Source organism: Ranitomeya imitator, chromosome 4 (assembly GCF_032444005.1).
Source record: "Ranitomeya imitator isolate aRanImi1 chromosome 4, aRanImi1.pri, whole genome shotgun sequence".
In the NCBI taxonomy this organism is placed as follows: domain Eukaryota; kingdom Metazoa; phylum Chordata; class Amphibia; order Anura; family Dendrobatidae; genus Ranitomeya; species Ranitomeya imitator.
Genome location: NC_091285.1, coordinates 431,806,927 through 431,820,855, shown reverse-complemented (window position 1 = coordinate 431,820,855; position 13,929 = coordinate 431,806,927). Strand labels below are relative to the sequence as shown.

The 13,929-nt window shown below is 43.0% G+C and overlaps 1 protein-coding gene across 5 annotated transcripts in view; it reads left to right on the top strand.

The window, feature by feature from the left end:
* The window catches only part of LOC138676350 (mucosa-associated lymphoid tissue lymphoma translocation protein 1-like), a 101,318-nt gene that overhangs the window by 61,299 nt on the left and 26,090 nt on the right, over positions 1-13,929 (top strand). For 4 of the 5 annotated variants that reach the window (XM_069765549.1, XM_069765550.1, XM_069765551.1 and 1 more), the window contains exons 6-8: positions 8,727-8,823; positions 8,905-8,952; positions 12,109-12,135. In XM_069765549.1, the coding sequence (XP_069621650.1) occupies positions 8,727-8,823; positions 8,905-8,952; positions 12,109-12,135 (172 nt within the window). The remainder of the gene's footprint in view (positions 1-8,726; positions 8,824-8,904; positions 8,953-12,108; positions 12,136-13,929) is intronic. The other variant, XM_069765554.1, reaches the window with a different exon arrangement.

Sequence of the window (13,929 nt, the reverse complement as noted above, 5' to 3'; positions counted from 1 at the left end):
TATTGCAGACAGAGCGTGCGTTCCATAGTGCTCCAGATAGGGAAATTGGGGGAGTGGGGGCTGGATGAATGGGTATGAGGTTACTGTGGTTGCGAGGACGTGTAGAGGATCGTGGCAGGGGATTAGAAATGAGTGTGGGGATGTGATGAGGAGGGCCAGGATTTGGGGATATGTCGCCAGCAATGAGGAGCAGCAGACAGAGCGTTAGAAGGTGTGAGCTGGATAGGTCATGATGTGGCCGTGTGTGCCTGGCGAGAAAGGATTGTATGTGGAGGAATAGTTCTGTGGAGGAGGTGAGATGACTGGGGAGGATGGAGGGAGAAATGACTAGTTCTTTACTGGGTGGAGGGACTACAGGAGTTAGGAAGAAATAAAGTAGTATGGGGGTGAATGTGAAAAGAAACCGAAACATTATAGTGGTTTTCTATTCCTTTACCTTCCAGTCAATTCCAGTCCAATTCTAGTCTAATTCATAGCAATTAAAAAACTGCAATTTCTAAGATGGTCAGACACGTCTGGTCAGACTCATGGCTATGAATTTATGGGCACCTAAGGGCTCACAGCTGAGAGGGAGGATGTGGGCGTGTGTGTCCAGAGCACATGTTCACAGTTAAGCCAGGTCATAAAGAGGGGGTGGGGTAGATGGCCACTCAGGTATGCAAGCAAGAAGCAAGGGAAGTGAAATACGAATGGATAGAAAACAATGGGTAAGCAAAGCATACCAGGTGGGAATTATATGCAGTTCACATAAACACACATTGCAGGAAAGGCAGAGTAGATGGACAGCAGCATACCAGGTGGGAATTATATGCAGTTCACATAAACACACATTGCAGGAAAGGCAGAGTAGATGGACAGCAGCATACCAGGTGGGAATTATATGCAGTTCACATAAACACACATTGCAGGAAAGGCAGAGTAGATGGACAGCAGCATACCAGGTGGGAATTATATGCAGTTCACATAAACACACATTGCAGGAAAGGCAGAGTAGATGGACAGCAGCATACCAGGTGGGAATTATATGCAGTTCACATAAACACACATTGCAGGAAAGGCAGAGTAGATGGACAGCAGCATACCAGGTGGGAATTATATGCAGTTCACATAAACACACATTGCAGGAAAGGCAGAGTAGATGGACAGCAGCATACCAGGTGGGAATTATATGCAGTTCACATAAACACACATTGCAGGAAAGGCAGAGTAGATGGACAGCAGCATACCAGGTGGGAATTATATGCAGTTCACATAAACACACATTGCAGGAAAGGCAGAGTAGATGGACAGCAGCATACCTGTGGGTAGACAAAACAGCTTGATTAGAGGATACAGGTGGTGATGAGGATGATGAAAGTACAGCAGTGATGAATGCTCAAATGCCCCATGGAATTCTAGTCTAATTCATAGCAATTAAAAAACTGCAATTTAAAAATGCAATTTCTAAGATGGTCAGACACGTCTGGTCAGACTCATGGCTATGAATTTAAGCAATCATGATATAAGCAATGATATAGCAATCAAAATGTTGAGTGTCAACCAATGAGCAATGATATAGCAATCAAAATGTTGAGTGTCAACCAGGGGACTATAATTAGTCCTTCCTTGTATATGTATATATATATATATATATATATATATATATATATATATATATATATATATACAGTGGGGCAAAAAAGTATTTAGTCAGTCAGCAATAGTGCAAGTTCCACCACTTAAAAAGATGAGAGGCGTCTGTAATTTACATCATAGGTAGACCTCAACTATGGGAGACAAACTGAGAAAAAAATATCCAGAAAATCACATTGTCTGTTTTTTTAACATTTTATTTGCATATTATGGTGGAAAATAAGTATTTGGTCAGAAACAAACAATCAAGATTTCTGGCTCTCACAGACCTGTAACTTCTTCTTTAAGAGTCTCCTCTTTCCTCCACTCATTACCTGTAGTAATGGCACCTGTTTAAACTTGTTATCAGTATAAAAAGACACCTGTGCACACCCTCAAACAGTCTGACTCCAAACTCCACTATGGTGAAGACCAAAGAGCTGTCAAAGGACACCAGAAACAAAATTGTAGCCCTGCACCAGGCTGGGAAGACTGAATCTGCAATAGCCAACCAGCTTGGAGTGAAGAAATCAACAGTGGGAGCAATAATTAGAAAATGGAAGACATACAAGACCATTGATAATCTCCCTCGATCTGGGGCTCCACGCAAAATCCCACCCCGTGGGGTCAGAATGATCATAAGAACGGTGAGTAAAAATCCCAGAACCACGCGGGGGGACCTAGTGAATGAACTGCAGAGAGCTGGGACCAATGTAACAAGGCCTACCATAAGTAACACACTACGCCAACATGGACTCAGATCCTGCAGTGCCAGACGTGTCCCACTGCTTAAGCCAGTACATGTCCGGGCCCGTCTGAAGTTTGCTAGAGAGCATTTGGATGATCCAGAGGAGTTTTGGGAGAATGTCCTATGGTCTGATGAAACCAAACTGGAACTGTTTGGTAGAAACACAACTTGTCGTGTTTGGAGGAAAAAGAATACTGAGTTGCATCCATCAAACACCATACCTACTGTAAAGCATGGTGGTGGAAACATCATGCTTTGGGGCTGTTTCTCTGCAAAGGGGCCAGGACGACTGATCCGGGTACATGAAAGAATGAATGGGGCCATGTATCGTGAGATTTTGAGTGCAAACCTCCTTCCATCAGCAAGGGCATAGAAGATGAAACGTGGCTGGGTCTTTCAACATGACAATGATCCAAAGCACACCGCCAGGGCAACGAAGGAGTGGCTTCGTAAGAAGCATTTCAAGGTCCTGGAGTGGCCTAGCCAGTCTCCAGATCTCAACCCTATAGAAAACCATTGGAGGGAGTTGAAAGTCCGTGTTGCCAAGCGAAATGCCAAAAATATCACTGCTCTAGAGGAGATCTGCATGGAGGAATGGGCCAACATACCAACAACAGTGTGTGGCAACCTTGTGAAGACTTACAGAAAACGTTTGACCTCTGTCATTGCCAACAAAGGATATATTACAAAGTATTGAGATGAAATTTTGTTTCTGACCAAATACTTATTTTCCACCATAATATGCAAATAAAATGTTAAAAAAACAGACAATGTGATTTCCTGGATTTTTTTTTCTCAGTTTGTCTCCCATAGTTGAGGTCTACCTATGATGTAAATTACAGACGCCTCTCATCTTTTTAAGTGGTGGAACTTGCACTATTGCTGACTGACTAAATACTTTTTTGCCCCACTGTATATATATATATATATATATATATACACACACTATATATCAGGCTCAAGAATATCCATGTATTTTGTACTATCCATCTTCCTCTCAACTTGGACCATTATCCTTCCTCTTGCCGCTGGAAAACATCCCCACAGCATGATGCTGCCACCACCATGTTTCACTGTGGGGATAGTGTTCTTGGGGTGATGAGCTTTGTTGGTTTGGCACCAGACATAGCATTTCCCTTGGTGGCCAAAAAGCTCAATTTTGGTCTCATCTGACCACAGCATCTTTCTCCATACATTTGTGGAGTCTCTCACATATATTTTGACAAACTCAAAATGGGCCTTACAATTCTTGTGTGCAATTAAAGGCTTTTTTTGCCTACTCTTGCCTCTATGGAGTGTCCAGCTTATTGTGGTCATATGGACAGATATTCCAGTCTCTACTTGAGAACTATACAGCTCCCTCAGGGTTACCTTTGGTCTCTATGCTGCCTTTCTGATTAATGCCCTCCTTGCTCGGGTTGAGAGTTTTGGTGGGCGGGCCTCTCTTGGCAGGTTTGTTGTTGTACAATGTTCTTTCCATTTCATGATAACAGATTTTATGGTGCTCTGGTGGTTCATCAGAGATTCGGATATTGTTTTATAACCCAATTCTGACTTGTACTTAAACAACTTTGTCCATGACTTGTTTGAGATCTCCTTGGTCTTCATGGTATTTGGTTAGTGCTGCCTCTTACTTAATGGCTTTGCAGCCTCTGTGGCCTTTCAGAAAAGATGTGCATACACTGACAGACCATATGACACTTAGATTGCACACAGGTGGGCTTCCGTTCACTAAGTATGTGACTTATGAAAGTAATTGCTTTCACCAGAATTTTTTAGGGGTGGCAAAAGGGGTGAATACATATACACATGCCAATTTTTAGTTATTTGATTTCATAAATTTAATTGATGCCTATATTTTCTCACTTCACTTTACCAACGTATGCTATTTAGTGCTGATGCATCACACACAAATCGGATTACAAAAACATTTACTCATAGGTTGTAATGTAACAAAATAGGCAAACAGCCAAAATGGGTGAATACATTCTAAAGTGACTGTATTCCTCCCTACATTGTTATTCAGTAAAAGAGTTTATTTTTTAATTGTTGTTCTCCGTTATTGAATTTGTCAAAAACTGGTTCTTGCCAGTCAAAGTCACCGGCATCATGGGGCCTGCAAGGGCGTATCGCCCCCATTGCCAAAGTTCACACAGCCATCCAGGATCCCCACTTTCATGTAGCATGCTGGGACGCGGAAGACAAGTACCTCGCCAAGGTCACCCTTGCATCATGTTAGGGTACCGTCACACTATACGATTTACCTACGATCACGACCAGCGATATGACCTGGCCGTGATCGTAGGTAAATCGTAGTGTGGTCGCTGGGGAGCTGTCACACAGACAGCTCTCCAGTGACCAACGATGCCGAGGTCCCTGGGTAACCAGGGTAAACATCGGGTAACTAAGCGCAGGACCGCGCTTAGTAACCCGATGTTTACCCTGGTTACAAGCGTAAAACTAAAAGAAAACAAACAGCACATACTTACATTCTGGTGTCCGTCAGGTCCCTTGCAGTCTCTGCTTCCCGCACTGTGACTGCCGGCCGTAAAGTGAAAGTGAAAGCACAGCCGCTGTGCTCTGCTTTCACTTTACGGCCGGCAGTCACAGTGCTGGAAGCAGACGGCAAGGGACCTGACGGACACCAGAATGTAAGTATGTGCTGTTTTTTTTTTTTTAGTTTTACGCTTGTAACCAGGGTAAACATCGGGTAACTAAGCGCGGTCCTGCGCTTAGTTACCCGATGTTTACCCTGGTTACAAGCGAACACATCGCTGGATCGCATCGCTAGATCGCTAGATCGGTGTCACACACACCGATCTAGCGATGACAGCGGGAGATCCAGCGATGAAAGAAAGTTCCATACGATCTGCTACGACGTACGATTCTCAGCAGGATCCCTGATCGCTGCTGCGTGTCAGACACAGCGATATCGTAACGATATCGCTGGAACGTCACGAATCGTACCGTCGTAGCGATCGAAATGTTATAGTGTGACGGTACCCTTACACATATATGTAAAAAAATATATACAATTATAGGTACAGCAAAAAGCCGGCAGCAACTTGTATATAGTATCAAAGAATAATTACAGTACAATGTGTTATAGTAGTAACATGATACATAATAGCAAGAACCATAACAATTGGTTACATAATTAACATAAATCATATAGAAAAGAAGGTGTAGATAACCATATCATCTTTAGAGTAAAAGATAAACTTTATTGATTAAATCTTAAAAAGTACATACAAAACTAACCAAAAACTGGTACACACATACCAGAAAAGGTTCAGTAACTACAAAGTATAGCATATTTGGTCTGAAGAAATAGCTAAACTGAAATAATCATATGGGAAGTTATATAGGACCAATATAGGCTAAATAGTAAAGTGCAATAGTATTCAATAAACACAATGGTCTATATTTCATATGGATCCTCATTTAAGGGTTCATACTAATAATGAACAGAACCAAAAGGTATAGAATGATAGATAACATGATTACATTACCTTTACCTCTTTACCTCTCATAATCTTTTCTTTCTGGGCATCACTGAAACATGGCTGACACCCTCTGACACAGCCTCCCCTGCTGCACTATGTTACGGTGGCCTCCACTTCACCCACACTCCTCGCCCTGGCAATAAACATGGTGGAGGAGTCGGCCTTCTCCTTTCTTCCAACTGTACCTTTAACCCAATCCCACCTCTACCCTCCCTTATCCTCCCCTCTTTTGAAGTCCACTCTGTCCGCATCTACTCCCCCTACAACCTCCAAATGGCCATCATATACCGACCTCCGGGCCCGACCACTGCCTTTATTGACCAATTCTCCACCTGGCTCCTTCACTTTCTGTCTGCTGACATTCCCACCATCATCATGGGTGACTTGAACATCCCCATTGAAACTCACCAGTCAGCAGCCTCCAAACTCCTGTCCCTTACTTCATCCTTTGGACTTACTCAGTGGTCCTCCTCAGCCACCCACACAGACGGACACACATTAGACTTGGTCTTCACCCGTTTATGCTCCTTATCTAACTTCACAACCTCCCCTCTCCCTCTATCTGACCACCATCTACTCACTTTCTCATCCCTGTCATCCTCACCCGCCACCCATGTCCAGCACCACGCGCACCCATGCAAGAACCTCGCACACCTAGACACAAACACACTCTCTGACTCTATCCTACCATTGTCCTCTATATCCTCACTCCATGACACAGACACTGCCACTGCTCTCTACAATGCCACTCTTGCATCAGCTATTGACACGGTCGCCCCTGTCATGCATAGCAGAGTGCGACGAACCAATAGACAACCCTGGCACAATAACATCACTAAAAAGCTTCGGCAACTATCCAGAATTGCAGAACGGCTTTGGAAGAAAACACATTCACAAGATGATTTCACTACACTCAAACAACTACTTCACAACCCTTGTATCTTCCTTATCCCACAACCCCAAACCGTTGTTCAACACTTTTAACTCCCTCCTCCGCCCACCACTGCCCCCTCTGAGTTCCCTAATCGTTGCCGAAGACTTTGACACGCACTTCAAAAATAAGATAGACCAAACAAGGCAAGTCTTTGTTGTCCAACCACCACAACCCCTTTGTATGAGAGACCAATGCCCAAACCCTATAACTTCACTCTCCAAAATCTCTGAAGGGGAGCTTGCTCATCTTCTCTCCAAATCACACCTCACCACTTGTGCACTTGACCCATCCCATCCCACCTCCTCCCCAACCTCACCACCACACTAATCCCATCCCAAACCCATCTCTTCAAGCTTTCACTAACTTCTGGTACCTTCCCCTCTGCCTTCAAACATCCTACAATCACACCTATCCTCAAAAAACCATCCCTTGACCCAAGCGGTATGTCCAGCTATCGCCCCATATCTTTGCTCCCATTTGCTTCCAAACTCCTTGAGCAGCATGTCCTTGTTGAACTTTCCTCTCACTTTGCATCTAACGCTCTCTTCTACAACCTACAATCTGGCTTCCATCCCCACCATTCCACTGAGACTGCCCTGACCAACATTTCTAACGACTTACTTACAGCCAAAGCTAACAGACACTTCTTTATACTCCTCCTCCTAGACCTGTCCTCTGCCTTCGACACAGTTGACCACTGCCTCCTACTACAGATCCTCTCTTCCTTTGGGGTCAAAGACCCTGCCCTATCTTGGATCTCCTCATACCTTTCCAACCGCACATTTAGCGTTTCCTACTCCCATACTACCTCTTCATCTCGCCCCCTCTCTGTTGGAGTCCCCCAAGGCTCTGTCCTAGGACCCTTACTCTTCTCAATCTATACACTTGGCCTGTTACAGCTCATAAGATCCTATGGCTTCCAGTACCATCTATGTGCCGATGACACTCAGATCAACCTCTCTAGCCCAGATGTCACCTCTCTGCTCTCCAGAATCCCAGAGTGTCTATCAGCCATATCCTCCTTCTTCTCCTCTCACTTCCTCAAGCTCAATGTGGACAAATCTGAACTCATTATCTTTCCTCCATCACGCATATCTTCCCTACCTGATCTATCTATCAAAATAAATGAAATCACACTTTCCCCTGTCCCCAAAATCCGCTGCCTCGGAGTAACCCTTGACTCTGCCCTGTCCTTCAAACCGCACATCCAAGCTCTCGCCACCTCCTGTCGCCTCCAGCTCAAAAATATTTCCAGAATCCTTCCTTTCCTCAACCCACACTCTACCAAAATGCTTGTGCATGCCCTAATCATCTCCCACCTCGACTACTGCAACATACTCTGTGGCATACCTTCTAACATTCTCGCACCCCTCCAGTCCATCCTTAACTCTGCTGCCCGACTAATTAATCTCTCTCCTCGCTACACTCCTGCTTCACCTCTTTGCAAATCCCTTCACTGGCTCCCAATTTCCCAGCGTATCCAGTTTAAATTACTAACACTGACCTACAAAGCCATCCATAACCTTTCTCCTCCGTATATTTCCACACTAATCTCTCAATATCTTCCCTCATGTAATCTCCGGTCCTCCCAAGACCTCCTCCTCTCCTCCACGCTTTTTCGCTCCTCACCCAATTGCCTCCAAGACTTCTCCCGAATATCACCCATCCTCTGGAATTCAGTGCCCCAATACATCCAGTTATAAACTACTTTTGGATCCTTCAAAAGAAACCTGAAAACCCACCTCTTCAAGGAAGCTTACAGCCTGTAAAGACCACACGGAGTTTAGGACCAAGTGCTCCTAAGCACGTTTCGGCACCAAAGCCTTTTTTCCCAGTGTCCCTGAAGAAGCCAAATGAAAAATGGTATCTGCATATTCACAGCTGCTAATATGCAAAATATAACGTTGATGTGTATATTTCATTGTAGATCAAATCACTAAAGCAAAGGGATACTGGAAACTATCTATGCCATGTGTCAAATCCCCATGGAGAAATTTGGAGTGAACCAGCTGAACTAACAATAGGTAAATCGTCTTTTACTTGAATTTGAGTTGTATGATGCAAGGTTATGTCATTTTTTCACAGTACCATTTCCTGTATTTCAGAAGATGCCATCATTCTGCAAGCTTCTCCACAGCCTTCAATATGTCCAGGTAGTAAATACAGTATATGTGACGTGATTAAGTTATTCTCAAGCATATTATATAGCGTTTCAAGCCCTTGATGCTTTGGTATAACTATGTGTATTATTAAAGTTTCTATAATGTATTTATTTGTCAGTGATCATGTGCGCAGAGCAGTAATTCCCATGAAGTGCGGAATGATTAATTCACTACTTTACATGAAAAATTTACTGACCATACTCACATTTGGACTGTACATACTTGGGGTCATGAGAAGTGAGAGTGCAATGAACCTCAGCAACAGCGGCGAGAAACATCATCGCATGCCTTCCTGAGCATCGGTAGTTTATACGTGGTGCTCTCGCTGACTTGTCGCCCCTCGGTCGTCTTCACTATGACATAGACTTGCTGCAATCCTTTCTGCACGTCGGTAGTTTATACGTGGTGCTCTCGCCGACTTGTCGCCCCCTCGGTCGTCTTCACTATGACATAGACTTGCTGCAATCCTTTCTGCGCGTCGGTAGTTTATACGTGGTGCTCTCGCCGACTTGTCGCCCCCTCGGTCGTCTTCACTATGACATAGACTTGCTGCAATCCTTTCTGCGCGTCGGTAGTTTATACGTGGTGCTCTCGCCGACTTGTCGCCCCCTCGGTCGTCTTCACTATGACATAGACTTGCTGCAATCTTTTCTGCGCGTCGGTAGTTTATACGTGGTGCTCTCGCCGACTTGTCGCCCCCTCGGTCGTCTTCACTATGACATAGACTTGCTGCAATCCTTTCTGCGCGTCGGTAGTATATATGTGGTGCTCTCGCCGACTTGTCGCCCCCTCGGTCGTCTTCACTATGACATAGACTTGCTGCAATCCTTTCTGCGCATCGGTAGTTTATACGTGGTGCTCTCGCCGACTTGTCGTCTTCACTATGACATAGACTTGCTGCCATCCTTTCTGCGCGTCGGTAGTTTATATGTGGTGTTTGCATTTCACTTCTGCCGAATTTCTACTTCATTTGTTAAAAATGTACAGATCCAATTTGGAGGAGCATGTTTTCATTGTGGAAACTTATTATAAAACAGAGTTCCTAAAATGAAGTTTTTGGCGAACAAGCTGGAACGTACAGGAACATTATTGGTTAGCCATAATGGAGGACATTTTCATTGGGACCATTTGAAGGGGCGGGAGTACAGTAGCACGCTACGAACATTACAGGCATTCCGAGAGAACGTACAGTGATAAATTCAGGCTATGACCCCAGACATCCTGCAGAACACATTTAACAGCACGTGCAGATGTGCTTATATGTGAACGGTAGACATTTTCAACACCTGCTTAAAAACATCAGTCTCTCATGAACCAAGTCCAAATTTCAGTACGATAGATCATCTCTTTTAGAAGTTTTAGAAGTGGTCAATATGGAAACCTAATCCATATTTTCTGGGGTTGTCCCAAAATAAAACCTCTCTGGAGAAGAATTTCTTTCCTTATTAACACAATTTTAAAAACAAATCACTTTAATCTTAGTCCTCAATTGGCTCTCCTATCCCTAGATACAGAACAGATTGATTCTTCACAGAGTCAAATCATAATCCACTTACTATTGGTCACAACATGTTTTATTACATTTAAATGGAAAGACCCTGATATCCCTTCTATGAAGGATGTAATTGACAGAATGAATTTGCATAAGTCATTCGAATATAAATTAGCACAAGTTAATACCTGCTCAGATAAATTCTTAAGAAAATGGAATAGATGGTCAGAATCGTTTCCTTAAATGTTTATACATTTATTTGTAATTGTAATTCTCTGAGATGTTCCATTAAGGTTGGAAATCTTAACAGATTTAATTTAATAAAAGTATCCTCTATCTTTTTTCCCCTTTTCCCCCCTCCGCTTTGGTCTTACCCCTCCCAACCAATTCTTTCCTATTTCCCTAGTTTGTTATATTAAAATGTTAATAAAATTCTTTGAAAATGAAGTTACAGCAATTTTTTGGGGGGAAAAGTAGCGAGCGAGAGAATCATCATGTATATTTTTTCAATTTGTGTTTCAATTACCTCAACATTTTATGCAGATACCCAAAAAAATAGAACAACGGCCTATCTGCATGACGCTTCCAAAACAGACCAAAAAAATCCAACATATGCAAATACGGAAGCACAGGTCATGAATATAATCCAAAAAATTATTTATTGAAGATAATAATTATAACCACAAAAAATGTTTAAAACAGTATAAAAAATGGAGATGCACATGCAAAACCACAGTAGGTGCAGGTACAATATCACATCTACAAATAAATCTCTGACCTTACAAACACGGAGAATATATACAAAGTTATAGCACACACCATATAGGTTGTATAATTAAGGACAGCTGAACCAAATGACGTATATGGGCTGCATTTAGCAATTACCAGTGTAGCCAAAGTAATGCTGTACACTCCGTAACAAATGCCAGTGCATTTAAGAAAAGTTCTCATAGAGCCCTATCAACCCATCCAACAAGTAATAGCCACATGCTGATCATAATAAAGTGCTGCCATATACACATTACATATCTAAGGATAGCTCCATGTTATACATAGGTAATAATGAGGGTGATACGTGACCTGTGCGTGCTGTGAAGATCCCCAACGCGCGTTTCGCGTTAGCTTCGTCCGGGGGTTGCATATGTTGGATTTTATGCAGATATATTGCTAATATTGACTGAGAAGGTTTTACCGTTGGCCTCGGTGAATGTCCAGATTGACCGGTAAATCCTAGGTTTTACCGTCCTTCTGACTTTTACAGTAACATCAACACTGAGAACAGAACTAGATATGATTAAACACTGTAACTTGAAAATGTCTGGCACCAAAAAGGCAGAGAAAACAATGATTGTGTCAAATGTGTCTTTAGTTTGCCCTGCACAATTACAATGTGAGCTGTGCCCTCTTGTAAAGACCATAGCAATTAGTATACTGAGTACGCTACATAAAAAAGCCAATATCTCTGGAACTGTATGATGGATTTTTCTTAAAAGAAAAATGTAATACTAGGGGGAGCAGCAGGAGAAAAAAAAGTGCAAAAACGGGTCACTTTTAACATTGTGACAGGTCCTCTTTAACATCTAACGTACGTGATAGCCATTAATGTGGATAAGTGGATTCTCATGCAGATAAATAATGTTGTTCTCTCTTTACAGGACCAACTCCTAGACATAGGTACTATGGTGAGTACTATTCTCCACAGCTTTGACATATGCACTTATTCTTTGATAATTATGCAAATGACTAATTTCTTATTTGCATATAAACCTACTGAATCATCAGTGAAGCAACTGAAAAAGAATAAAGTTGCTGAGGTATAAAGTGAATGTGTCATCAAAAAATTATCTCTTGCTTAAATCAGAATTTTTTTTTTTTTGTTAAATGTACAGTATATATATTTTATTTTTCATATCGCTGCTTGATTTTAGCTTCACATTTCCTGTTCTTCACAGAAGACTTTTCAGCGATCGTATTATCATCAAAGACAGGGATACAATAAAAATAACACCTCTATATACAGTGGCTAACACTGGATCCTACAATTACAATCTGTGATGTCACAGCTCGCCTTCTACCCCTTCCTTCACAATGACCTTTGTCCAGAGCAGGGCATGCTCTTTACAATTTCCATATAACTAAGTAGGGTCTGAGTCAGCCTGTCATCAGTTTTAGCTAATATAAGATACGGCCATCACCTTTCAGAACTTATATACAGCCAGCCTCGGACTGGCACACAGAGTAACAAGGGAATCCCCCAATGGGCCCCTGTGCAGATCTTGGCCCCCAACCCCACTCTATGTGCAGAACTTGGGCATAATTCACTTAATAATAATCTTTATATAGCGCTAACATATTCCGCAGTGCTTTACAGGTTGCACACATTATCATCACTGTCCCCATTGGGGCTCACAATCTAAATTCCCTATCAGTATGTCTTTGGAATGTGGGGGGAAACTGGAGAACCCGGAGGAAACCCACGCAAACACGGGGAGAACATACAAATTCCTTGCAGATGCTGTCCAAGGTGGGATTTGAACCCAGGACTCCAGTGCTGCAAGGCTGCTGTGCTAACCACTGAGCCACAGTGCTGCCCTTGATTCATTCTGTACAGAAAAAACAGCATCTCATTCATTAACCAAACTACCCAGTTTATTATTATATAGAGATATAGGAAAGTTTGTGAACGAGGGTAGCATAATATTTGTATGCAGGTGAAAAGTTCCCCCCCCCCCCCAAAGTCAATGTTACTGGTGGGCCCTTGGCACTCCAGTCTGACACTGTATAAAGTATTCTATAATGCTGTAGATAAGTCCCCAACTCGACCTGGAAGAACTGAAAAATAAGTTTTATTATACTCACCTACAGGGCGGACTGGTCCGAGGGGTGTCGTTGGTCTTGGTCCGGCGCCTCCCATCTTCTTATGATCGCCGCCCTCCTGCTTGCTTCTTGTGGATGATGAATCCCTTTGTCATCCATACAGTCTCCTCAGCATCGTGCTCCTGTGCAGGCGTACTTATCTGCCCTGTTGAGGGCTGAGCAAAATACTGCAGTGAGCAGGTGCGGGGATCTTTGACCGTTTCCGGCACCTGCGCACTCCAGTACTTTGCTTTGCTCTCAACATGGCAGATATGTACGCCTGCGCAGGAGCGCGATGCTGAGGAGACTGTGTGAATGATGCAGGGTCGCATCATCAGCAAGAAAGAGGACGGCATCGCAATAAGATGGGAGGCGCCGGACCAAGAAAAGCGACACCCCTCGGACCGGACCGCCTCGCAGGAGAGTATAATAAAACTTCTTTTTCAGTTCTTCCAGGTCAGGTTGGGGACAGATATAAAGCATTATAGAATGCTGTATATAAGACCTGAAAGGTGGTATCTTATATATACTGCAGAAACGTTCACTTTAAGGGACCAACCCATAGTACACTATAATTCCCTAAATAATCTATATTATAGCAATACAACTATCTGCCATTT